At 46.0% G+C, this 27,566-nt stretch overlaps 2 protein-coding genes across 9 annotated transcripts in view; one reads left to right on the top strand and one right to left on the bottom strand.

Annotated features, from left to right (window-relative positions):
* Nucleotides 1-362: 362 nt before the first annotated feature.
* Nucleotides 363-27,101, bottom strand: pfn4 (profilin family member 4). Of its 4 annotated transcripts, none has more exons than XM_067984510.1 (5): nt 26,981-27,101; nt 23,572-23,700; nt 13,208-13,342; nt 12,723-12,828; nt 363-763 (listed from the first exon to the last, which is right to left on the bottom strand). In XM_067984510.1, the coding sequence occupies exons 1-5, from the start codon at nt 27,026-27,028 to the stop codon at nt 735-737; spliced, it is 447 nt and encodes a 148-aa protein (XP_067840611.1). In that variant the 5' UTR covers nt 27,029-27,101; the 3' UTR covers nt 363-734. The 4 variants fall into 4 exon arrangements, with proteins under 4 accessions (XP_067840611.1, XP_067840613.1, XP_067840612.1 ...); XM_067984512.1 differs by lacking the exon at nt 26,981-27,101 and adding an exon at nt 26,098-26,471; XM_067984511.1 differs by lacking the exon at nt 26,981-27,101 and adding an exon at nt 25,506-25,888.
* fam228a (family with sequence similarity 228 member A) overlaps nt 25,943-27,566 on the top strand; it is a 36,510-nt gene continuing 34,886 nt past the window's right edge. The window contains exon 1 of one of the 5 annotated variants that reach the window (XM_067984505.1): nt 25,943-26,583. In XM_067984505.1, the coding sequence (XP_067840606.1) occupies nt 26,509-26,583 (75 nt within the window). In that variant the 5' untranslated portion in view covers nt 25,943-26,508. Of the gene's footprint in view, nt 26,584-26,654; nt 27,153-27,566 lie in introns of those variants that run through there. The other 4 variants (XM_067984508.1, XM_067984509.1, XM_067984506.1 and 1 more) reach the window with 4 other exon arrangements.

The raw sequence follows: 27,566 nt of genomic DNA on the forward strand, positions 1-27,566 counted from the left end.
TCCTTTTTGCCCACTCCAGATGGGTGACCAGAGCACCAGGAACCATTAGCATCTATAATAATATTAAAATTAAACTTTCGCTGGAAAAATGCACTCTGCCGAGTTTGAATAAAGATTCAACAAAAATGATCCCTGATGATTTTCCAGTCTTCATGGGTTGAAAACCTACGAACTGCTCCTTTGAATTCATATTTTAACACAAAATATTCACTTCCAAGTTAAAATAACAATTTGTAGCTGTAACATTTTGAATTTGAAAACAGTAAGTACGAGAATTAAAATCAGAGGCTAATGGAAATCAGTTAAAACAATTATAACAAGCAACACAAACCATAATGTGATTTTCTGAAAAAATGCATTAATTTAATTAACACAGGAATATGAAGACACAGAGGAGTGCCAGTCTGAAGTTGGTCTCTGAGGAAACTTCTGTTTGTCAACAGTGTGAAGAAGTGGCATTTTTACACCAGTTTTTGAATTCTACTTTTATAAGAAAAGTCCTTCTTAACAGATTCCTTATGGTGATTTAAAAACCATGTTAGATTTTAACAATAACAAGCCCTCCATATCTTCTGATGAAATGGTCACTGTGTGTATGCTGTAGAAACGGGTGCAGTAGAGTCCGTGATGTACATGGTCTTTGGAAGGAGTAGACATGATTCATCGAATGGCCTTTTCTCATTCTATGCTTTTCTGTGTTCAACAATAAATCCACAAGCCAGTCTTTGATCCTTTCATTTACCTTTTGCCTTAAAGTAGTCTCCTTAAATAAAGAAACATATTGGTGTTAGATGATTTATTTTTTTCACAAAAGCAACATAATCACACTGTACTCTTGTAAGATGAATATATTTACTTTGGTTTATGCAGGTTGCACTGCTATTGTTTTTGCAGTTTATAATATTCATGGACTTGCAAAATAGAATCATAAAAAGGTTACAGCACGGAAGGCGGCCATTTGGCCCATCGAGTTCGCGCCGGCTCTATGCATGTGCAATCCATCTAGTCCCACTACCCTGCCCTATCCCCATAGCCCTGCACATTTTTTCGTTTCAAGTACTTTTCCAGTTTCCTTTTGAAGGCCATGATTGAATTTGCCTCTACCGCTCCCTCGGGCAGTGCATTCCAGATCCTAACCACTCACTGTATAAAAATGTTTTTCCTCATATCACCTTTGGTTCTTTTGCCAATCACCTTAAATCTATGCCCTCTGGTTCTTGACCCTTCCGCCAATGGGAATAGTTTCTCCCTATCTACTCTGTCTAGACCCTTCATGATTTTGAATACTCTATTAAATCTCCTCTCAACCTTCTCTGTTCCAAGGAGAACAATCCCAGCTTCTACAGTCTATCCACGTAATTTAAGTCCCTAATCGCTGGAATCATTCTAGTAAATCTCCTCTGCACTCTCTCTAAGGCCTTCACATCCTTCTTAAAGTGCGGTGCCCAGAACTGGACACAATACTCCAGTTGTGGTCGAAAGAGTGTTCTATAAAGGTTCATCATGACTTCCTTACTTTTGTACTCTATGCCTCTATTTATAAATGATGTGGAGATGCCGGTGATGGACTGGGGTTGACAAATGTAAGGAATCTTACAACACCAGGTTATAGTCCAACTGTTTTATTTGAAAATCACAAGCTTTCGGAGGCTTTCTCCTTTGTCAGGTGAGCGAGTGTGGCTCGCTCACCTGACAAAGGAGAAAGCCTCCGAAAGCTTGTGATTTTCAAATAAAACAGTTGGACTATAACCTGGTGTTGTAAGATTCCTTACATCTATTTATAAAGCCCAGGATCCCGTATGCTTTTTTAACTGCTTTCTCAACCTGCCCTGCCACCTTCAATGATTTGTGCACATATACCCTCAGATCCCTCTGTTCCTCTACCCCTTTTAGAATTGTGCCCTCTAGTTTATATTGCCTCTCCTCATTTTTCCTACCAAAATGCATCACCTCGCATTTTTTCGCGTTAAACTTCATCTGCCACTTGTCCGCCCATACCACCAGCGTGTCCATATCCTCTTGAAGTCTGTCACTATCCTCCTCACTGTTCACTACCCTTCCAAGTTTTGTGTCATCTACAAATTTTGAAATTGTGCCCTGTACACCCAAGTCCAAGTCATTAATATATATCAAGAAAAGCAGTGGTCCCAGCACCGACCCCTGGGGAACACCACTGTACACCTCCCTCCAGTCCGAAAAACAACCGTTCACACTACTCTCTGTTTCCTGTCATTTAGCCAATTCTGTATCCATGTTGCTATTGCCCCCTTTATTCCATGGGCTGCAATCTTAATAGCAAACCTACCATATTAGGGATGGGCAATAAATGCTGGTCTTGCCAGCGATGCCCACATCCAATGAACGAATAAAAAAAAATGTGGCACTTTATCAAACGCTTTTTGAAAATCCATATACACATCAACTGCATTGCCCTCATCTACCCTCTCTGTTACCGCATCAAAAAACTCTATCAAGTTGGTTAAACATGATTTGCCTTTAACAAATCCGTGCTGACTTCCCCTAATCAATCCACACTCATCCAAGTGACTGTTAATTATGTATTTTCTATGACTCATTGACTGGAGAAAGCTGAAATCCTTTTAAAAATGTGCCAATTATATTTGATGCTTCTTTTGAAATTTGACTAGTAAGATAAAAAGAAAGTTGAAAAAAATCATGGGCCAGAAATCGTGTAGAGCGGCGAGGCAATGCTCACCGACGTTCTTGCAAATTAAATTAATGAATTTACTTACTGCGGGCTTTGCGGTGTCGAATTGCTTGAATTTGAACTTTTAAAAAAAATGTGCGCTATCAACCCAGCCTCTGAGCAGCATGAGTTGCCGCATGGCTGGAAAAATGTCTGAGGAGAAGATACGCCCACAAAACCACTTAGGAAGAGCAGTCACGCCCACAGATTCAGGCTGCATTGCTCAAGCAAGCAAGCAGACTTCATTCATTTAAAGTTAGTATTCTGTATGTCACTGTAATAAAAAATTATTTTTTAATAAAAATTCAAAGAAATAATTGTATTAAATTAAAAAGACAGAAGGGAAAAGTAAAAAAAAAATCAAATTTTTTTAATTAAAATTTTTTTTTAATGACCAAAAACTATTAAAATAAGGAGTAATGAGACTCCACATTTTTAAAAGTTAATTTTTAGTTGTTTGGCAGTCATTAAGACTTTCTGCGCTGTTAAAACTTAGTTTAGACCTGGTATTTTTAAGCGTACCTGTTTGGTGGCATAATTTTTTTTTATTCGTTCATGGCATGTGGGCTTCGCAGGCAAGGCCAGCATTTATTGCCCATCCCTAATTGCTCGAGAAGGTGGTGGTGAGCCGCCTTCGTGAGCAACTGAGTGGCTTGCTTGGCCATTTCAGAGGGTGATTAAGAATCAACCACATTGCTGTGGATCTGGAATCATATATAGGCCAGACCGGGTAAAGATGGCAGGTTTCCTTCCCTAAAGGGCATTAGTGAACCAGATGGGATTTTACGACAATCCGGTAGTTTCATGGCCACCATTACTGATACTAGGTTTTTTATTCCAGATTTTATTTAATTAATTGAATTTAAATTCTCCAGCTGCTGTGGCGGGATTTGAACTCATGACTCCGGAATATTATTCCAGGCCTCTGGATCACTAGTCCAGTAACATAACCACTATGCTATCATACCCAATGGTTTCTTTCCAGTTGGGCAGATAAGCAAGTTGGCCCTTCTTCAATGATTTCTCTGATTGCAGTGTGCAATGTCCCTTTAATTCGAAGCTGTCATATCGCCAGCGAACCAATAGGAACAAGTTCCGGATTTCCACGTTTCACTGTGCATGTGCGAACGCGGAAACTTGCTCCTTCAATTCGCCACTAAAATCGGAAAGGATTGTTGAGCTCCTCCATTATTTCGGGAGCGATTTCTGGCCCCATGTTTTTATGGAGCGGTGTTTACTGAAATAGCAATAATTGTTCTTGCAAAAGCTGGCACTGACCTCTGGGGTATATCACTTCCAATCCTTCTCCAGTATGAGCAGCACCCATCTACCCTAGCTCTTGGCTTTTTGAGATTCTACTGACTTTCTATTCATGCTGCTACATTTCCTCTCATACCATATCCCTGATTTTTTCTAACATGTCTCTTGTGAGACACTTTATCAAATGGCTTGCCAAAAAAAAAGCCATGGACAACTAAAGAGGTAAGGGACAGTATAAGACACAAAGAAAGGGCATACAAAAAGGCAAACAATGGCACAGATCCTGGCGAATGGGAAAGATACAAAGATCAACAAAGGGTCACAAAACAGATAGTAAGAGCTACAAAAAGAGAGTATGAAAAGAAACTTGCAAGGGATATCAAAACCAATACAAAGAACTTTTATAGTTATATTAGGAAAAAGAGGTTGGTCAGGAGCAGTGTTGGCCCCTTAAAAACTGAAAGTGGGGATATTGTCATTGACAATGGGAAAATGGCAGACATGTTGAACAATTACTTTGCGTCAGTATTTACAGTAAAAAAAAGGATAGCATGCCGGAAATCACAAGAAAACTAATACTGAATTGGGGACAGGGGCTCAATAAAATTAACATAAGTAAAACAACAGTAATGAAGAAAATAATAGCACTAAAGAGTGACAAATCCCCAGGACCAGATGGTTTCCATCCCAGGGTTTAAAGGAAGTAGGTGAGCACATAGCAGATGCCCTAACAATAATCTTCCAAAGTTCTCTAGATTCAGGAACTGTCCCCCTAGATTGGAAAATTGCACATGTCACTCTGCTTTTTAAGAAAGGAGAGAGAGGGAAACCAGGCAATTATAGACCAGTTAGCCTAATACCTGTTGTGGGGAAATTGCTGGAGTCTATAATTAAGGATAGGGTGACAGAACACCTCGAGAATTTTCAGTTAATCAGAGAGAGCCAGCATGGATTTGTGAAAGGTAGGTCATAGAGTCATAGAGTCATAGAGTTATACAGCACGGATAGAGGCCCTTCGGCCCATCGTGTCCGCGCCGGCCATCAAGCCCTGTCTACTCTAATCCCATATTCCAGCATTTGGTCCGTAGCCTTGTATGCTATGGCATTTCAAGTGCTCATCCAAATGCTTCTTGAATGTTGTGAGGGTTCCTGCCTCCACAACCCTTTCAGGCAGTGAGTTCCAGACTCCAACCACCCTCTGGGTGAAAAAGTTCTTTCTCAAATCCCCTCTAAACCTCCCGCCTTTTACCTTGAATCCATGACCCCTTGTTATAGAACCCTCAACGAAGGGAAAAAGCTCCTTAGTATCCATCCTATCTGTGCCCCTCATAATTTTGTACACCTCAATCATGTCCCCCCTCAGTCTCCTCTGCTCCAAGGAAAACAAACCCAATCTTCCCAGTCTCTCTTCATAGCTGAAGCGCTCCAGCCCTGGTAACATCCTGGTGAATCTCCTCTGCACCCTCTCCAAAGCGATCACATCCTTCCTGTAGTGTGGCGACCAGAACTGCACACAGTACTCCAGCTGTGGCCTAACCAGTGTTTTATACAGCTCCATCATAACCTCCTTGCTCTTATATTCTATGCCTCGGCTAATAAAGGCAAGTATCCCATATGCCTTCTTTACCACCTTATCTACCTGTTCCGCCGCCTTCAGGGATCTGTGAACTTGCACACCAAGATCCCTCTGACCCTCTGTCTTGCCTAGGGTCCTCCCATTCATTGTGTATTCCCTTGCCTTGTTAGTCCGTCCAAAGTGCATCACCTCGCACTTTTCCGGGTTAAATTCGTGCCTGACAAACCTGATTGCATTTTTTGAAGAGGTGGCTAAAGTAGTGGACAGGTGAATGTCAATGGATGTTATTTATATGGACTTCCAGAAGGCATTCGATAAGGTCCCACATAAGAGACTGTTAGCTAAGATAGAAGCCCATGGAATTGAGGGAAAAGTACGGACTTGGTTAGGAGGTTGGCTGAGCGAAAGGCGACAGAGAGTAGGGATAATGGGTAGGTACTCACATTGGCAGAATGTGACTAGTGGAGTCCGGCAGGGATCTGTCTTGGGGCCTCAATTATTCACAATATTTATTAACAACTTAGATGATGGCATAGAAAGTCTCATATCTAAGTTTGCCGATGACACAAAGATTGGTGGCATTGTAAACAGTGTAGATGAAAACATAAAATTATAAAGGGATATTGATAGATTAGGTGAATGGGCAAAACTGTGGCAAATGGAATTCAATGTAGACAAATGTGAGGTCATCCACTTTGGATCAAAAAGGATAGAACAGGGTACTTTCTAAATGGTAAAAAGTTAAAAACAGTGGATGTCCAAAGGGATTTAGGGGTTCAGGTACATACATCAGTTGGACAGTTACATGGGTAAGATGGGTATAGAGGGATATGGGCCAAGTGCAGGCAATTGGGACTAGCTTAGTGGTATAAACTGGGCGACATGGACATGTTGGGCCGAAGGGCCTGTTTCCATGTTGTAAACTTCTATCATTGAAATGTCATGAACAGGTGCAGAAAATAATCAGTAAGGCTAATGGAATGCTGGCCTTTATATCTAGAGGACTAGAGTACAAGGGGGCAGAAGTTATGCTGCAGCTATACAAAACCCTGATTAGACCGCACCTGGAGTAGTGAGCGCAGTTCTGGGCACCGCACCTTCGGAAGGACATATTGGCCTTGGAGGGAGTGCAGCGTAGGTTTACTAGAATGATACCCGGACTTCAAGGGTTAAGTTACGAGGAGAGATTACACAAATTGGGGTTGTATTCTCTGGAATTTAAAAGGTTAAGGGGTGATCTGATCGAAGTTTATAAGATATTAAGGGGAACAGATAGGGTGGATAGAGAAACTATTTCCGCTGGTTGGGGATTCTAGGAATAGTCTAGAAATTAGAGCCAGACCTTTCAGGAGTGAGATTAGAAAACATTTCTGTACACAAAAGGTGGTAGAAGTTTGGAACTCTCTTCCGCAAATGGCAATTGATACTAGCTCAATTGCTAAATTTAAATCTGAGATAGATAGCTTTTTGGCAACCAAAGGTATTAAGGGATATGGCCAAAGGCAGGTATATGGGGCTCTATTTTAGCACCTGCTATTAGGTGCGTTCCTGGGGGGAGGGGGCGGCTCCGAAAATCGGGGAATCCCGGAGCGGGTCGGGAGCCCGGCTCCAACCCACCCACTTCCGGGTTCCCCACAGACCCGCCGACGTGCACGCGCAGCCCTCGCATATGGGACTCCCGCATGCAATTAAAGCCAGCGGGGTGCCACTTGAGAGTATTTACCTTGCTATTTCAGGTCATCAACAGACCTGATTAAGGGAATATATCAGGAGGGGTGGGATTTTAGAAACAACTGGGACTGTTTCCCATACTGGGGGAAACCCAGTTGGAATGGACATGTTGCAGCTATCAGCCTGTGGCAGCTGCAAAGGTCCATTTGACAGGTGGTGGGGGGAGACCCTCACACATTGCAGGAGGCCACTCTGTCACTTGGGACAAAGTTTGGCCTCCACCACCCTCCTCCTGACAATCAAATTCACCAACTTGCATACTTACCCCGGGGTCCAGAGACATGTACCTACCTTTCAGACCCCCTCAGATGTACATCTTCTGGATGGGGGCCGCCATAGCTGAGTCATGACCTCCTCAGAGGGCGAACAGCATCACCAGCCTCGCCGGCCAAGCCGTCCACCTTTGACACGTGGAGTTCCACAACACAGTGCTGTGACACATCCACCTGCACAGGAGGAGGGAGGGTGACCGCAGAGAGAGATGCGTCGCAGGGGGCACTACCCTCGCCACAGGGTCCACAGACCGAGGCTCAGCTTCCTGGACCTCTCTGAGCAGCAGTGCACACGGAGGCTCAGAGTCACTCGACATGTAGTCGTGGACATCTGCAGCCTCCTTCATGCCGAGCTGCTCCCAGCTGGCCCGAGCACCATCTTCTTACCTGTCGCTGTCAAAGTCACCACTGCCCTCAACAACTTCTCCGCATCCTTCCAGGGTCCCACCGGGGACATCACCGACGTCTCTCGGTCGTCTCCACAAAAGAGCCCTGCAAATACACCTACACCCACTTTGCAGTGACACAATGGGTGGCATCAGGTGTGGGTCTTCATTGTGATCCTCAGGAAAGGGCATTATTGCACAAACCAGACAAGATTCGCAAAGATGTGGCAGTAATGGTGCCAATATAATATGTGATGTGAGTTGATCAGAAATTAAATATAAGTAAAAACCATGACAAACCCTCAAACACCCTTGTGCATCCCCTTCATGCTCACAACATGTTTGCCTTACGTCTCCTACTGCACATATGTGATGCATGCCCTGTGGCTGCAGCACAGGTTTTTTTTTTATTCGTTCACGGGATGTGGGCGTCGCTGGCAAGGCCGGCATTTATTGCCCATCCCTAATTGCCCTCGAGAAGGTGGTGGTGAGCCGCCTTCTTGAACTGCTGCAGTCCGTGTGGTGACGGTTCTCCCACAGTGCTGTTAGGAAGGGAGTTCCAGGATTTTGACCCAGCGACAATGAAGGAACGGCGATATATTTCCAAGTCGGGATGGTGTGTGACTTGGAGGGGAACGTGCAGGTGGTGTTGTTCCCATGTGCCTGCTGCCCTTGTCCTTCTAGGTGGTAGAGGTCGCGGGTTTGGGAGGTGCTGTCGAAGAAGCCTTGGCGAGTTGCTGCAGTGCATCCTGTGGATGATGCACACTGCAGCCACAGTGCGCCGGTGGTGAAGGGAGTGAATGTTTAGGGTGGTGGATGGGGTGCCAATCAAGCGGGCTGCTTTATCTTGGATGGTGTCGAGCTTCTTGAGTGTTGTTGGAGCTGCACTCATCCAGGCAAGTGGAGAGTATTCCATCACACTCCTGACTTGTGCCTTGTAGATGGTGGAAAGGCTTTGGGGAGTCAGGAGGTGAGTCACTCGCCGCAGAATACCCAGCCTCTGACCTGCTCTCGTAGCCACAGTATTTATATGGCTGGTCCAGTTAAGTTTCTGGTCAATGGTGACCCCCAGGATGTTGATGGTGGGGGATTCGGCGATGGTAATGCCGTTGAATGTCAAGGGGAGGTGGTTAGACTCTCTCTTGTTGGAGATGGTCATTGCCTGGCACTTATCTGGCGCGAATGTTACTTGCCACTTATGGGCCAAGCCTGGATCTTGTCCAGGTCTTGCTGCATGCAGGCTCGGACTGCTTCATTATCTGAGGGGTTGCGAATGGAACTGAACACTGTGCAGTCATCAGCGAACATCCCCATTTCTGACCTTATGATGGAGGGAAGGTCATTGATGAAGCAGCTGAAGATGGTTGGGCCTAGGACACTGCCCTGAGGAACTCCTGCAGGTTGAGTGAGGCTGACTGTGAAAGAGATGCATGAGAGGGTGAGTATGAGATAGAGCCATAAGATTGTATGATTGTATGAGGATTGGGTTGAGTGGTAGTGGCGGGATGAGTACTGGTGAGGTGAGTAAGTGCAGGTAAGATGAGGATGAGGTTTGAGTGGGTATGAAGGATGATGTGACAGAGTAGTGTTGGCAGTGCAGGAGATGTGAGGTGGGGGCGGTGATGTGGCAGTCGGAGTGTAGGGGAATGAGTAAGTGTACTCACTTTGACTGACCTACTTAGGTCATTGCAGCGCCTCCTGCACTGTATGCAGGTGGGCGATATGTTGGTGGTGCAGGTGACCTCCTCTGCTACCTCGAGCCAGGCCTTCTTGGTGGCAGAGGCAGGCCGCTTCCTCCCGCCCGCTGGGGGGGATGATCTCTGTCCTCCCCCTCCTCCTCACCCCATCTAATGATACCTGGAGTGAGGCATCATTAAACCTGGGAGCAGCCTTCCCCCTGGGCTGCTCCATGCTGTATTTTTTCCTATTTGTTGCAGCATCTGTCGGTGGAGGTCTGCCCCTTTAAATAGAGCTCCTCCAGCTGACAGACCTTACTGCGCATGCGCAGTCCGCCCGGAAGAACAGGTAAGTGGCTCCAATTAGGCTGCGATCGCGCGCGGGGCAGACTGATTTCACTGGGCGCGTTACCCATGCGCCCAATAGCCCCCCCGCCGTAAACCCGCAGCCCTGGTAATATCGAGCCCATGGAATTAGATCACAGATCAGCTACGACCTTATCAAATGGCAGAGCAGGCACGAGGGGCTGAATGGCCTACTCCTATTCCTACGTTCTGAAAATCTATGTACACTAAATCTACTGCACTCCTTTTATGCATTCAATTGCTCATTCATTCAAGAAAGTATTACATTTTCTAAACACAACTTGCCTTTAAGAAATCCATGGTGGATGTCCTTGGTTAACCGATGCATTTCTAAATGCTCACTAAGTTAATTTCAAATGATGTATTCTAAGAGTTTGCCCACAACTGATGTTAGACTAACTAATTTATATAGTTTCCATGGTTATCGGTTTATCCATTTCTCCTGTCTTGAACATCTACTGCTGTCAAGTCCACGACACAATTTGAATATTTGAGGATTTAAAATTGTGACCAGAGCCTTTGCCATCTCCTCTCTTAATAGTCTAGTGTCTATGCCAGCAAGCCCCAGTGACTTAAGTTCTGCAATTTTTTCAGAAGCAATTCCTTTCCTACAGTGAACTCGATCAATATTTCCATTTTCTAAATTAAGCAATGTTTCTCTCCTTGTTGGAATAGTATAAAGAAGGTTATGGAACAGACACAATAATGTTAAGGTAAATGATATTTTTAGTTATTTCTTAACAAGTTTTCTTCCTTTTTTTGTATTTTCCCACTGGTGCTTAGACTATCACAACGCTCTGTGCCAATTGCTCCAACTTTTTTTGTCCCAGCGCAAAAACTGTCACCAATAGGTTTCCTTCCTTCTGCGGTGTCTAAAGGAAAAAGGACATATGAAGGAATGCCAGGCAGATTGTGCCGCATGAGAGGTGCCCTCTGCCCAGCCACCATTATCTGCACAGCTGCATCTGCAGACAGAAGTGGACATACCTCACTTTGGCAGATGATCAGTGGATTAGCTTTCTCATTTACTGGTAAATCAACATTTCTCAATGAGAATTAACAATGTACTTCTATTCCCAAAGATAGCTGGGACAGCAGATCCCGAATGGCACCATTAACAGATGTGCATGACTGACTCACTATAATGTTGGATGCTTCCTTCCATGGCATGCTTTCAATGACACTGCATGATATGACATGACAACTGTGATCAACAACCACAATACTATGACTGGCCACACCCACCAAAATGTCACCAACCACATCTGCAGGCCCTGACACACTTACCTGGCAATGACCGTGAAGATCTGATTTCACAAGGTCTGGATCATCAGAAAGATAATTTTTTAAAATCAATTCATTCTCAGGACATAGGCATTGCAGGCAAGGCCGGTATTTATTGCCCATCCATAGTTGTTCTGGATACAACAGAGTGGCTTGCTAGGATATTTCAGAGGGCAGCTAAGAGTCAACCACGTTGGTGTGGGACTGGAGTCACATATTGGCCAGACTGGGTAAGGATGGCAGGTTTCCTTCCCTAAAGGACATTAGTGAACCAGTAGGGTTTTTATGACAATCCAGTAGCTTCCTGATCAGTCTTATTGATACCAGCTTTTTATTCCAGATTTTCTTTTTAAAACTGAATTCCAAATTCTCAAACTGCCATGGTGGGATTTGAACTCTCATTAGTACAGGTGTCTGGACTACCATTCCAGTAGCATAACCACTACACTACCATACCCAATTGCAGAGCTTCTCACCTGAAGCAAGTATTCCAGCCGGTATCATGCAGCAAAGGACTAGCACAAACCATGACAGTAATGGTCAGCTGCATCCTGAAACTTGGCTCTATGGGGATGGTGCCATTAAATGTCAGAGAAGGTTAACCACTTCACAACCACCTCATACGGCATCACCTTCCATTTTAATAGCCATCAAAAACCTGCTCCATCACTTGCTTGCTGACTCACGCCTGCACCTTAAGACGTATCAAGGCAATGCTAAGCTGAGTGATAACCAGCAAATATCAGCCTTTGGGGTATGGGAACACACTTTCAGTAAATCAAAATTCATCAAGCTGTGACCTTGAAGCCAAAAGTGTTGAATTATATATGAATTTATAGTTTCAGCCATTTCATACAAAAACCACTGATTAAAACAGATCATATACTACATCAGATAAAGACATTACGTGCTTAATTTTCATCTTTGGCATATATCAGATGGGCAAAGCAAATGGAACGTGTGATCGATGTCATCACCAAGAGGCCGGAACCATTTTGATGATCAGACCTCATTTGCATTCCACTGGTGAGCTGCCCACACGTTTCCAGTACTGATAGGTAGCTTGTCATTTTGGGAGGATATAAAACATGACAAGGCAGCCATAGTATGTGGGCCTGTAACAATGGATTAAAGAGGAGGAATGGACCAATATGGGGGAAGAGTGGGCATTTGAGCAAGGATCAGGGATAGGAATTATAGGAAAGCCAAAGCCACAAAGCTGCCAAATAACTTAAATTTAATGTTGGCTTCAAGGTTGCCAGGAGCACTGGCCACCTAAATTAAGGCCTGCTTGAAAACCACAGTGGGAGGGCCTCAGGTGAGATATCAATGATAAGTCAATTTTTGTAATTCTAGTGTTGCTATTGCAGCACTTACGGTGAAAAATCAGGGCCTACACTTCTTACAGTCTCAGCTAAATCCAATCTTTCAGTTGTTTTACATACTCAGTTTCCCAATACTCACCAAATTTCTCCACAGCTTCAACACACACACTTGGATACATCCCCTTAGTGTAAGTGGCACAGATAATATATGATCCTGTCTTTACCATCACCAGGCCCTTATCATTCTGTTCAAAGAAACCAGCATCCAGTTATTAAACAGCTTAATTCATAATTCAATAACAGTTTTAAAGCAGCACTACAAAAAAGGTTTGCTGACTCACAGACATGCCCTGAATAAAAGACTCAAAAGTACAGCACTAAATATAACTCAATTTCTCTACTCTTTTCATTTTAAACTTAATAGACATTAGCAGTTCATTCACACCTTTTTGCAGTTATTTTCCTCAAATATTTCTCATTCAGATCAATATCAATCTTAGAACACAACCCGTTCATAGAAAGGCGCATAAAAGGACAGTAAGTACTTTAAAATCCATAAATAGATGAACACAAACAAACTGAGTATGTGCCTACTATTTTAATATAAATAATATCTTAGCTTACATATTTACCGTACACTGAATTCTTATCTGCTCGGACACATTTGTAGTTTATATTCTTAAAGTAAAGGCCATCTTCTCGGATGTTGCCTGGCTGCTTGAAAGCATTCAGGAGGGCTTGAGTTTCCTGTGGTTCCAACTAACGAAAACAAAGAGTTTCAAGTTATTAGAAACAATTTTTCATATAACTGAAATCTGTTGTTAACAAACATGCCTTAATTTGATACACGTTTGGTTAAGTACAGTATAACACAATGTGTGACTGCTGAATATTTCAGTCATACATTGTAAAAGTGACCTGGAATCTGTTATTAATCAATATGCCCACAGCAGCTCAGATTTTCCTGCATAGGTGCAGTTTACACCCATATGATTAGAAACCGTTTTTTCATTGACATAAACAGAGGTTTGCTCTTTCCACCCAATTTTCCAAGGTGAGTTCATTAGAATAAGTTCAGATGCAGATTTGGACAACTGCATGGCGCACATAAATGGTGGAAGCAACAAACTGCGTATCAGTGAAGATGGTTCTCCATGGTCATTGCCAGCTAGGTGTGCTAAAGTCAGCAGATGTGATTGTGCATCTTGGTGGATGTGGCCAGTGTACACTGTTGTTGATCACCCTCAACATGCCTTTTTTGTGCAGTGCCGCTGACATTGTCAATAGATTTCTCTCCACAGGCATTGTACCTTCAAAACCACCATCAACACTACCCTCCTTAAAAACCCACCCTCAACCCACCCATCCCCTCCAACTACTGCCCCACCTCTGACTTCCCTGTTTCTCTACAATCCTTGCAAGTGTCATTGTCTTCCAACTCTATGCCCATCTTACCCAAAATGCCCTGTTCAAATTCTTCCGGTCCAGCTCCCACCCTTCTATCAGCACTATGAAGACCCTAGGCAAAGACATGAACCGAATTGTTATTGCTCCTTGAACAGTGTTTGAAACTACTGACGATGCCTTGTAACCTTATCGTATTGTTTGACCTTGAACAGGGCTTTATATCCCACATTCTATCCATCACCAAGACCGCTTATTTGTAACTCTGCAACACTGCCTACCTCCACCTGTACCTCAGCTCTCCCACCAGTAAAATCCTTATACATGAGCTCGTCACCTCCAGATTTCATTATTCAATTCTCTCCTTGCTGGTCTCCTAACTTCCACCTGCCATAAACTCCAACTTGTCCAAAGCTCTACTGCAAGTATCTTGTATATTTAGGGTGACACATTGGGAATCATATTAGTAGCAGTAGTTTTGCTGGGGACCAAAAAGAAACTAAAGCAATTGGCATATAAGCTTATGAGAACCTAAGTGCCAACAGAAAATAAAAACAAAAAAAAAACTTGGACTATGCTTGCAGAACTAGAGGACACATTTAAAATTACAAAACCTCAAACAAAACTAGAAGTTAGAAGATATTTTTCCCCACAGAGTAATGGATGTGTGAAACAAGACTTGGAGCAAATGTTTTCTTCTTCACATAATACAATGACATTCTATGCAGTATTATAGTGTAAATAAAACTACACTCAGAAGTAGCAGTAGTAGGGTCAGTTTATTTCATAATAACCCGCATCCCACATTAATGTCCTACCACAAACAAAAAATACAACCCTACACTTTTAATCCCAATCTAACCCATATACACACAAACTGTAACTATTAAGTGACTTCAGCTCTAAATGCTGTGCAGTGCTCTTAGTCTGCTCCCTTGTGATAACAGTGAAATGGTAACAAAGCACAACTCAACTGCACTAATTTTGTCGCATCATCATTATTTCTATACTAAGATTTGATCATGTTTATATTGCAATCTGTCTCATGTTCATTAAAGGGTACAGCAAGCAATTAGGAAGACAAATGGTATGTTGGCCTTTATTGCAAAGGGGTTGGAGTACAAGAATAAGCAAGTCTTGTTGCAATTGTACAGGGCTCTGGTGAGACCACTCCTGAAGTACTATGTGCAGTTTTGGTCTCCTTACCTAAGGAAGGATATCCTTGCCTGAGAGGAGGTGGAACAAAGGTTCACTAGATTGATTCCTGGGATGAGAGGGTTGTCCTATGTGGATAGATTGAGTAGAATGGGCTACTCAATCTAGTGGAGTTTAGAAGAATGAAAGGTGATCTCATTGAAACATAAAAGATTCTGAGAGGGCTTGACAGGTAAACGCAGAGAGGATGTTTCCCCTGGCTGGAGAGTCTAGAACTAGGGGACATAGTCTCAGGATAAGGGGTCGGACATTTAGGACTGAGATGAGGAGGAACTTCTTCACTCAGAGGGTCGTGAATATTTGGAATTCTCTACCCCAGAGGGCTGTGGCTGCTCTGTCGTTGTGTATATACAAGCCTGAGATTGATAGATTTTTGAACTCTAAGGGAATCAAGGGATTTGGGGATATGGTGGGAATGTGGAGTTGAGGTCAAAGATCAGCCATGATCTTATTGAATGGCAGAGCAGGCTCGAGGGGCCACATGGCCTACTCCTACTTCTTATGCTCTTAAAGTGTGAGGAGTCTCTCCATAATACCATAAGAGATAGGAGCAGGAGTAGGCTATTCGGCCCCTCGAGCCTGTTCCACCATTTAATGAGATCATGGCTGATCTGATTTTTACCTCAACTCCACTTTCCTGCCCTTTCCCCATATCCTTTGACTCCCTTGCTGATCAAAAAATTGTCTAACTCAGCCTTGAATGTATTCAATGACTCAGCCTCCACAGCTTTTTGGGGTAAAGAATTCCAAAGATTCACAACCCTCTAAGAGAAGAAATTCCTCCTCATTTCCGTCTTAAACGGGTGACCCTCTATTCTGAGACTATGCCCCCTAGTTTTAGATTCCCCCATGAGGGGTAACATCCTCTCAGCATCTAACGTATCAAGTCCTCTGAGAATCTTGTATGTTTTAATAAGATCTCCTCTCATTCTTCTAAACTCCAATGAGTATAGACCCAACCTGTTCAATCTTTTCTCATAAGACAACCCTTCCATAACCAGAATCAATTTAGTGAACCTTCTCTGAACTGCCTCCAATTTAAGTATGTCCTTCCTTAAATAAGGGCACCAGAACTGTATGCAGTACTCCAGGTGTGGTCTCACCAGCACCCTGTACAGTTGTAGCATGATTTCCCTGCTTTTATACTCCATCCCTTTAGAAATAAAGGCCAATATTCCATTTGCCTTCCGGATTACCTGCTGCACCCATATGTTGACTTTTTGTGTTTCATGTACAATGACACCCAGATCCCTCTGTACTGCAGCATTTTGTAGTATTTCTCCAATCAAATAATATTTTGCTTTTTTATTTTTCCTCCCAAAGTGGATGACGTCACATTTTCCCACATTATATTCCATCTGCCAAATTTTTGCCCATTTGCTTAACCTGTCAATATCCCTTTGCAGACACTTTGGGCCCGATTTTAGCACCCGGTCCCGGGTGCGTTCTCGGCGGGGGGGCCTCTAAAATCCCGGTTTCGAGGAGCGGGACCGGATCGTGCCTCAATCCTGCCCACTTCCGGGTTGCGCGCTGACGTGCGGGGATGCGTGCGTTGGCCCCGCTGGTGGGAATCCCGCAGGCAATTAAAGCCAGCGGGGTTCCACTTGAGTGTATTTATCTTGGTATTTCAGGTCATTAAATGACCTGATTGAGCTGTTTATTTAACAGGTGTGGGATTTTACAGTGAAATGAGACTGTTTCCCATACTGGGGGAAACACTCACACTCTCAACAGACGTGTTGCAGCCAGCAGCCTGTGGCAGCTGCCAAGGTGCATTCCACAGGTGGGGGGGGGGGGGGGGGGGGGGAGAGCCTTCACCAACGCAAGAGGACACTCCGTAACATTGGGCAACGCCTGCCCTCCACCACCCTCCTCCAAGCAAGAAGATTCACCGGCGTGGAAGTCCAACCCCTGTGCGAGGACACACTTTTCTAGCGTGCACAACCCCGCAAACCTAAACCTGCCAGATGGGTGCTGCGTTGACATCCTTGGAGGACGAACAGCATGACCAGCCTCAGCAGCCTCGCAGTCCACGCCGTCCGCCTCAGAGACGTGCATCCCCACAACACGGTGCTGCGGCACATCCACCTGCACAGCAGGATGGAGGGCATCCGCAGAGAGAGATGCGTCGCAGGAGGCACTACCCTCCGCACAGGGTCTACAGACCGAGGCTCAGCTTCATGGACCTCTCTGAGCAGCAGTGCATACGGAGGCTCAGAGTCACTCGCCAGGTAGTCGCCGACATCTGCAGCCTCCTCAATGACGAGCTGCTCCCGGATGGACCAAGCAGCATCTTCTTACCCGTCGCCGTCAAAGTCACCACTGCCCTCAACTTCTTCGCCACCGGATCCTTCCAGGGTGCCACGGGGGACATCACCGGGGTCTGTCAGTCGTCTGCACACGTGCATAAGGCAGGTCACCGATGGGTTGTTCCGCAGGGCCTCGACCTACATCAACTTCGCCATGGATGAGCGCAGCCAGACGGAGAGGGCGGTTGGATTCCATGCTGTGGCTGGCTTCCCACGGGTGCAGGGTGTAATCGATTGCACCCACATAGCAATACGGGCACCTCCACATGAGCCAGGGCTGTTTATCAACAGGAAAGGGTATCACTCCATGAACGCCCAGCTCATTTGTGACCACCGCCAGAGATTCCTACACGTGTGCGCCAGATACCCTGGCAGCTGCCACAATGCCTTCGTCCTCAGGGAGTCCACCGTCCCGCCCCTCTTCCACGCACCCAACGCCGGCAACGGCTGGCTCCTCGGCGACAAGGGATATCCCCTGCACACGTGGCTTATGACACCTCTGAGGAACCCCATTACCAAGCCACAGCGTCGGTATAATGACAGCCACATTGCTACCAGGTCTACAATTGAGCAGGCTATAGGGCTGCTCAAGATGCGCTTCAGGTGCCTTGATCGTTCCGGGGGAGCACTCCAATACACGCCATTCAGAGTGGGACGAATTATAGTTGTCTGCTGTGCCCTGCATAACATGGCACTACAGAGAGGGGTGCCGCTGGAGGAGGCCCCATGCACACCCGCCACCCACATTGAGGACGACAATGAGGAGGAGGTGGAGGAGGAAGAGGAGGAGGAGGAAGAGGAGGAGGAACGACCCATGCGTCGAACACCGGCTCACCTGCATGCTCGTCACAGAAGAGTGGTGCCTGTACACCTGCACCCACTGGATTATGCCCAATGGGTGGGACGGGGTGGTCGTCGTCATGATGAGGCGCACGGAAGGGACATATTGCACAAGCCGCAGAATTATGGACAAGAGGTGGCAGCATTGGTGAGAAAAAGTGAGTTTATTTTGTGGTGACATTCAAAGAGTGGAAAATTAAAAAACAAAAAAAGACAAACACCCTGGTGCAATCCCTGTGTGCTCACGGAACTTTAGGCGTTTGTTTTCGGGACCCCCTACGTGGTGCTACCCCTGTGGCTCCAGCAAAGGTGGTGGCAGGTTGCTCCTGTTCGTGCCCTGACCGGGTAGATGCTTTGGGCCGACGCCCCCTGGGTTTCGGTGCCCGTGAGGGCACCTCCACAGACTGCTCCTCCTGCACCTGTGCAGGGGCAGACTCGGCCACCTGGAGAGGATGGACTATTGCGGGCACTGGTTGAGAGGGGGGCAACGGGTGAGACTTGGGGGCGCCTTGAGTAGCGTCCACACTTCCATTTCCCCGTTCACCATCTTCCCTCTCATGGCCAAGGCCCACATCACCCCTTCCACCCTGCTGGACGGCAGTTTGGATGACGTGGGTGAGACCTTGCAAGGCCACCTCCAATGTATCTGTCAACCTGTTGATGGCGGCAGAATGTTGTTCACCCTGAATCCGAACAGCCGTTGTGAGGGCCTGGATGGACTCATTGGTGAGCTGTGCGTGACGCTCGAGGGAGGCTAGCCTGTCCTCCACCGCAGACGTTCCCACACCTACCCGCGACACTATCTCAGAGATGCCTTCACGTCCCTGCGACACTATCTCGGCGATACCCTCCTGCACCTGTGCCACCATTCCCCTCATGCAGGAGTTGGACTCCTCCATCCTCTGTGCGATTGTGGAGAGTGCGCGTGGCACCTCTCCCAGTACCTCAGCAATGTTCTGGTGCCCCTCGACGACTCTCCTTTTGACAGGTGGCCCCCTGGGTTCAGCATCTGGGTCCGGCTGAGCAAAGACTGGAGAAGAGTGTTCCCACCGACGCGGACCCTCCGCGGCTGACCCTGCCACCAGGGTCTGCTCATGCTCACGTGTGCGCGGTGACTCACCATGTGCAATCCCAACTAGCTAAGGGGGGGGGCCCACCGAGGTGTGTGTATCTGCGCTGGTCGATGCAAGGCTCATGTGTGACGATGCACCCTCAGAGACGGGCATGTCCTCTGAGGAATCGCCCTCAACCGAGACGTCGATCGCAGACGGTCCTGCAAGAGAACAGAGGGAAATATCAGGCATGTGACCAAATGTGGCGGTGCGGCATATGCCATGTGATGCTAAGATCATTCACGATCATGAGTGATGAGTGCCAGCTTTCCCTTACCGGCCGTTTCGCCAGAACCAGACTCGCCATCCGCCATCGACAGGCAATGCAGCGTGCGGCTGATCTCCAGTGCCTCGACCTCGGCGTCTGTCAGGGCCACCTCGTGTGGCGGGCCCCCTCCGGTGCGTGCCCTATCGCGTGCGTTCCTGGCCCTCTTCTCCTGTGAGGGCAAAACACAAAAACGTTATTGAGTGATGATTACAATGTGAGACGCTTCAAGCATTGGTGTGATTGGGTTGAGCGTGTGCCAGGTGGATGGGAGGATGCGTGTGCCACATGGCCATCCCATTGTATGGGCATTGGGGTGTGTGGTAGTGGTCGAGTGGGGACAGGGACGGTGGGTACGTGCAGGCACTGTGAGGCTGATAGTTGGGTGGCTGTGAGGATTGGTGCGGGAGCGCAGTGCTGTCAGTGGAGATGGGATTGTGAGGTGTTTGAGGTGATGTGGAAGACGGAGTGACGCAGAGTGCGTTAGTGTACTCACTTTTCCGGACCTGGTGAGGTCATTGAATCTCTTGCGGCACTGAATCCAAGTACGGGTGGTGTTTCCCCTGCTTGTGACCTCCGCGGCCACCTCCTCCCATGCCCTCTTGGTGGCGCTGGCAGGGCACCTCCTTCCATCCGTGGGGAACAGCGTCTCCCTCCTCATGCGGACCCCGTCCAGCAGCACCTGGAGGGCGTGGTCCATGAAACGGGGAGCAGCCTTACCCCTGTGCTCCTCCATCCTTGATGGAGTGTAGTTTGTGGCTGGAGGGGCTTTGGTGGACTGCCCCTTTAAATAGAGCGCAACCATCGCTCAGACGTCAATGCGCATGCGCAGGCTGCCAGCACGCAGCTGAGAAGCGCGGAACCCGTAACTGCCGGCTAATTACATCAATCATCCCGCGTGCGCAACGCACTCAATTTGGCCGGCGCGTTTTCCTCGAGCCCGCCTGACCACCCGCTGCCAACCCGCACCCCTGGTAAAATCGGGCCCTTTGTGTCCTCATCGCAACTTGCTTTTCCACCTATCTTTGTATCATCAGCAAATTTGGCCACAAGACACTCTGTTCCTTCATCCAAGTCATTGATACATATTGTAAATAGTTGAGGCCCCAGCACTGATCCCTGTGGCACCCCACTAGTTACAGATTGGCATTTTGAAAATGACCCTTTTATCCCGACTCTTTGTTTTCTGTTAGTTAGCCAATCCTCTATCTATGCCAGTATATTACCCCCAACGCCATGAGCTCTTATCTTGTGCAGTAATCTTTTATGTGGCACCTTATCGAATGCCTTTTGGAAATCCAAATATACTGCATCCATTGGTTCCCCTTTATCCACCCTGCCCATTACTTCCTCAAAGAACTCTAATAAATTTGTCAGACATGATTTCCCTTTCATAAAACCATGTTAACTCTCCTTGATTGTATTATTAGTCTCCAAATGTCCTGCTACTACTTCCTTAATAATGGATTCTAGCATTTTCCCAATGATAGATGTTAGGCTAACTGGTCTATAGTTACCTGCTTTCTGTCTCACTCCCTTCTTGAATAGGGGTGTTACGTTTGCGGTTTTCCAATCTGCTGGGATCTTTCCAGAATCTAGTGAATTCTGGAAGATTACAACCAATGCATCCACTATCTCTGTAGCCACTTCCTTTAAGACCCTCGGATGCAAGCCATCAGATCCAGGGAACTTGTCAGCCTTTAGACCCATTAGTTTACCTAGTACTTTTTCTCTAGTGATAGTGATTGTTTTTAGTTCCTCCCTCCCCTTTGCCCCTTGATTTTCTACTATTATTGGTATGTTATTCATGTCTTCTACTGTGATACAAAATATCTGTTCAATTCCTCTGCCATTTCCTTGTTTTCCATTATTATTTCCCCAGTCTCATCCTCTAAGGGACCAATGTTTACTTTAGCTACCCTCTTCCTTTTTATATACTTGTAGAAGCTTTTACTGTCAGTTTTTATATTTCTTGCTAGTTTACTATCATAATTTATTTTCTCCCACTTTATTATTCTTTTAGTCATCCTTTGCTGGTTTTTAAAGTTTTCCCAATCTTCGAGCTTACCAGTAATCTTTGCCATGTTGAATGCTGTTTCTTTTGACCTGACACCATCCTTTACTTCCTTAGTTAGCCATGGTTGGTTCACCCTTTTTGTGGAGTCTTTCCTCCTCACAGGGATATATTTTTGTTGCGAATCATAAAATATCTTTTTAAATGTTTGCCATTGCTTATCCACCATCATACCATCTAATCTGTTTACCCAGTCCACTTTAGCCAATTCCACCCTCATTCCTTTATAATTGCCCTTATTTAAGTTTAATACAGTAGTTTCAGACCCAAGATCCTCACTCTCAAACTGGATGTGAAATTCTATCATGTTATGATCACTGCTTCCCAAGGGATCCTTTACTTTGAGATCATTAATTAATCCTGTTTTGTTACCCATTACCAGATCCAAAATGGTCTGTTCCCTGGTTGGTTCCCCAACGTATTGGTCTAAGAAACAGTCCCTAATACACTCTATGAACTCCTCCTCAGGGCTTTTTTTGCCAATTTGATTTGTCCAATCTATGTGAACGTTAAAATCGCCCATGATTATTGCATTACCTTTTTTACAAGCCCCCCTTATTTCCTGATTTATATTTTGCCCTACAGTCTAGCTACTGTTAGGGGGCCTATACACTACTCCCACCAGTGATTTCTTTCTCTTGCTATTTCTTACCTCCACCCAAATTGATTCGACCTCTTGATCTTCTGAGCCAAGATCATTTCTCACTATTATACCAATTTCATCCTTTATTAACACAGCTACCCCACTACTTTTACCTTTTTTCCTATCCTTCCGAAATGTTAAATAACCCTGAATATTTAGCTTCCGACCTTGGTCACCTTGCAACCACGTCTCTGTAATGGCCACGAGATCATACCCATTTGTTTCTATTTGTGCTGTCAATTCACCTATCTTATTACGAATGCTGCGTGCATTCAGATAAAGAACCTTTAATTTTGTCTTTTTACCATTCTTTCCTACCCCAGCCCCATTTGCTAGTGCAATCTTATGTTTGTACGCTCTGTCCCTTCCTGACACACTCTGTTTATCATTACCCCCATCACTTTCCTGTACTACTTCCTTGCCTTTTCTCTTTATCAATCTAAACTTTGCCGCACCTGAGCCCTCCCCCCCTCTATTTAGTTTAAAGCCTTCTCTACCGCCCTAGTTATTCGGTTTGCCAGAACACTGGTCCCAGCATGGTTCAGGTGAAGCCCGTCCCAACGGAACAGCTCTCTCTTTCCCCAGTACTGGTGCTAGTGCCCCATGAATCGAAACCCACTTCTCCCACACCAATCTTTGAGCCATGCATTCATCTCGGTCTCATCCTGTAGCTGGGTCCTTTGATGTTGCGGTTTCCGTGCCCAGTCCTAATGACAGAAATAGGGAGCACTCTTTCTTGGTTGTGTGCTTTTTAATCTGCACCAAAGGTCCTGTTGTCATAGTCACAATTCGGGGTATCAGTTGGGTGTACACGAGTCCCAGTAAATCTCCCTAAGCCATTTCCAATTCTCATGCAGCTCAGCATATCACTGGAACCCAGGGACGGACTGGCCACATAGGAAATTGAGAGATTTACCGAGTGCCCCTGTGAATGGTTCCATAGTGCTGTATTATCCACACCTCCCTTTTTCTCGTGAGAATCTCAAAGAATCTCACACCCTCCAGGTGCAGTTAATCTGCCCCTGCTGGACCCCATGAGATTTATTCTCTTGATGACCAAAACAGACATTACAAGCTGAAGGTATTGAAATCATCACCAAAAATATAACAAGTGCAACATTCTTACTCTGAATCCTTTGGAGGCTGTCAACACTGAGGCAGATTTCAACTTTAAAATTGCGCAGTCTTGAACATGATTTGTTGCAAGAAGGGACTCAGTCAACAAATTCTGGTACTCACTCATTTTTAATTTATCCTGTTAAGACAAAGCAAACATAACACTATACAGTAATTCCAAACATCAAAAGCTAAGACAATAGTTTATTTTAACCTATGTTATTTTCATTGCCAGGTTTGGGTTCTTGGGCATCATTTTCTCTAGCATTTGCAGAAATTAACTTTTTAACACCTTTCTCTCTGGAAAATGATAGTGTAACCATATAGTATTATAGTAACCATCTATAGGTCAGTCAGTTTAACCTCGGTGGTGGGGAAACTTTTAGAAACGATAATCCGGGACAGAATTAACAGTCACTTGGACGAGTGTCGATTGATTACGGAAAGCCTAATTTGCCTTTATTAAAGGCAAATTGTGTTTAACTAGCCAGATAGAGTTTTTTGATGAGTTAACAGAGAGGGTAGATGAGGGCAATGCAGTTGATGTGGTGTACATGGACTTTCAAAAGGCGTTTGATAAAGTACCTGGAGTATTGTGTCCAGTTCTGGGCACCGCACTTTAGGAAAGATGTGAAGGCCTTAGAGAGGGTGCAAAAGAGATTTACTAGAATGATTCCAGGGATGAGGGTCTTTAGTTACGTGGATAGACTTGGGAAGCTGGGGTTGTTCTCCTTGGAACAGAGAAGGTTGCGAGGAGATTTGATCGAGGTATTCAAAATCATGAAGGGTCTGGACTGAGTAGAGAGAAACTGTTCCCATTGGCGGAAGGGTCAAGAACCAGAGGGCATAGTTTTAAGATGATTGGCAAAATTTCCATTCATCATTCAATCAATCATAGAAATGAACACAAAGGGAGATGGTCATAGATGTCGAAGGCCAGTCATCACAGCCCCAGGACATCACTGCTGGAGTTCCTCAGGGAAGTGTCCATTGCCCAACCATCTTCAGCTCCTTCAACAATGACCTTCTCTCTGTCTTGAGAGATCAGCAGTGGGCTCCTCCCATTATTGAAGCAACTCATGCCAGCCTACAGCAGGACCTGGATATCATCCAGACTTGAGCTGACAAGTGGCAGGAAACATTTGCACCACATAAGTGGCAGGTAATGACCATAAGAACAAGAGAAAGCCCAGCCATCTCCTTTCACGGTCTTGTCCCACGCTAACTCCATGATCTCCTCCACCCATATCTCTTCAATCCTCCATCTTTGGTCTTCTGTGCATTCCACCATCCCAGCATTCAACCATCAGCAGCAGAGCTTTCAGTTGTCTCAGACTTACTCTGTAGAACTCGCTCTAAAACCCTTGCTATGCTTCCTCTCTCCCTGTCTCTAAGTGCCTTCTCAAAACCCATCTATTCAACCATGTTTTTGGTCAACTTCCCCATTTATGCTCAGCCTTCTTTATTATCCTGTGAACTGTTATGGATGTTCTATATTAAAAAGGTACTATATAAATGCAAGTTTATTATTGTTGCTGTTCTGTCAACCAAAGGTCACTACTTCAAACAATGTACCACATCCATAGGACTATGTTTAAATAGTCAATGAGCAAGTCTTGAACTGGGGTTTGGACCCACACCCTTTTGATTCCAATGTGAAAGTGGTACCAACGGAGCCAAGCTGACACTTCATTGAACTTGTTGGCTCTGAATTATCATTAATGTTCCTCCTCAATAATTGTCCAAGAACATGCTGGGGGGAGGGGTAATGGAGAGGGCTGGAGAATGGTGTTGATCATTGGCTATCAGTTTTGGAAAGCAGTAAAGAGAAAAAAATGACACAGTGATAAAGAGATCAATACAGAGACGTGACCTGATTAGCACTGTGTCAAACCCAATAACCTAGCTATAGAAACCAATCAATACAGCAATGCAATATACCACCTGGTGTGGTGCTGAGCTGTACAGAACGGCTCTGATGGTTGCTTCTCGTCTCAGCCAGCACGGCAGTAGGGGCTGCGACTGACCTCAGTGCCCTGCATTAGGGAAGGGGGAAAATTAGCCAGGGTCCCTGTCCCTGATCGCCATTCAGTGACTCCTCCCCGATACCTCCCCCCGCCCGTTCGGGGCTCATGGGCTAGGGTCCTAGTCTTCGGAGCCCAGCCTGAGGAGAGCAGCGGAAGGAGGATGCGACAAAAGAAACAAGAAGACAGCACGACGACATCAGACCAAGCGGCAGATGAGCGAAACCCCGCAGCTCCGTCAACCCGCGGCCGCGACCAGGTCCCGCCTCTCTCACACTCCGGGCGTAATAAGAGAGGCGTCATTATAGTCTAAACCGTCATTGACGCACTTTTGCGATGCCATTGGTCGTTGTGCCTGTCAATCACAAAAGCGTCGCTCTCAAGTCGATGAAAAAGCCGCGTCGCCATAGAAACGAGACATTTTCACTATTGTTTATCAATGATACCGCAGGCGGAAGAATCCAGTTCACATTTTTAAAAAAAACTCAGCCAAACAAATATCCTAATCTTACTTCTCAGCTGCAACTGGTGTCAAAAACGACAGAGAAGCACGTTAAATGTAACTATGAATCGGTACAAGCAAGAGCTGACGGGACGGCGGCACTGAGCGGGACGGTTGGTCCGGCGCGGGACGGCGGCACTGAGCGGGACGGTTGGTCCGGCGCGGGACGGCGGCACTGAGCGGGACGGTTGGTCCGGCGCGGGACGGCGGCACTGAGCGGGACGGTTGGTCCGGCGCGGGACGGCGGCACTGAGCGGGACGGTTGGTCCGGCGCGGGACGGCGGCACTGAGCGGGACGGTTGGTCCGGCGCGGGACGGCGGCACTGAGCGGGACGGTTGGTCCGGCGCGGGACGGTTGGTCCTCCCGGCGCGAGGCTGTGACAGGGCGGAGGATGCGCACGGCGCGCTGCGGCTGCGCAACATGAGCTTGAAGAGGATCGAGGCCTCGGGCAATATCACAGTTCACGCTCCGTTTCAGATCGAGTGCACCGAAGCTGTGAGTGAGGGGAAAGTGGGCCCCTTCGTGACTTTAAATCGCCCCTCTTCCACCTCCCCCCCCCCCCAGAAAAAAAAACACGCTGCCATGAATGATCTCGGACTATCCCCGTGCGATGGCGATTCACGTCTACATTTATCCAAATTTGTTAACGTAATAAAGTCACCTAATCGCACTGAAACGAATAAAAAAAACGATACTACTGTATCAACAGCGCGGTTTCCCCACGTTATGTGGTTAATTTGCACATCATCGTTCGTGTTTCTCCAAAACCTGCTACTTGCTATCAGCAACGTTATAAAATACGAAGATTTCTTTCCGCCTTCCCCGGAGTGTAGAAATTTTAAAAACAAATTCCCAGTTTGGAAAGGCACCTGGTTGTGGTGCAGGTACCTACCGCGAGGGAGCTTTCGATTAACGCACTCACTGCTCTCAAACTCGACATTTGTCACTGGTGCTCAAATCAGTGCGAAAACCCGACAAACAGCCACCGGACTTAACTGGACAAGAGTCGCTGTGGAGGAGGCAAAGAGGGCGGGTTTATGTGTGACAGCTTTTTTTTGCCAGAGGTGCCGGGATTTAACAAATATGACAAAAATGTGTTTTATATTCCGTACTGAGTAATTATTTATGATGTCAGGATAACTGATCTAGTGTCAGAGCAGCCTCGCCATTGTGAGCTTTAAAATCTTGAAATCATATTCATTTTTACAAAGTTGCTTTAACAGTTTAACGTTGAGGTTTTTTTTGATGCTATCGGGGCGCATTTACACTGCAATTACAGTGTTACTTTGAAATATTTGATTGAAACCCGTAAAAAAAGACACCGGGTTGCTCCAGTGTCAAGAACCTCAAAATCCTACTAAAGTGCTACCAATTTTTTTTTCCACAACCAAATTAAACCAAAATCCCATTGCCCTTATCGAATATCCACTCCAGTCCCTGCGGTGTCCACCAGTCGCGGAAAGCCTCAAACCTACAGG

This window comes from Heptranchias perlo, chromosome 5, assembly GCF_035084215.1.
Source record: "Heptranchias perlo isolate sHepPer1 chromosome 5, sHepPer1.hap1, whole genome shotgun sequence".
NCBI lineage: Eukaryota > Metazoa > Chordata > Chondrichthyes > Hexanchiformes > Hexanchidae > Heptranchias > Heptranchias perlo.

Excerpts from the sequence above, each read along its gene's own strand:
- pfn4 (XM_067984510.1), bottom strand. The coding sequence starts at position 27,028 with ATGTCGAGTTTGAGAGCAGTGAGTGCGTTAATCGAAAGCTCCCTCGCG. Across the intron at positions 12,829-13,207 it reads ATTCAGTGTACGGTAAATAT|AATGATAAGGGCCTGGTGAT; the intron begins GTAAGCTAAGAT and ends TTCTTTGAACAG. Across the intron at positions 764-12,722 it reads TGAAGCTGTGGAGAAATTTG|GAGACTACTTTAAGGCAAAA; the intron begins GTGAGTATTGGG and ends TCTTTATTTAAG.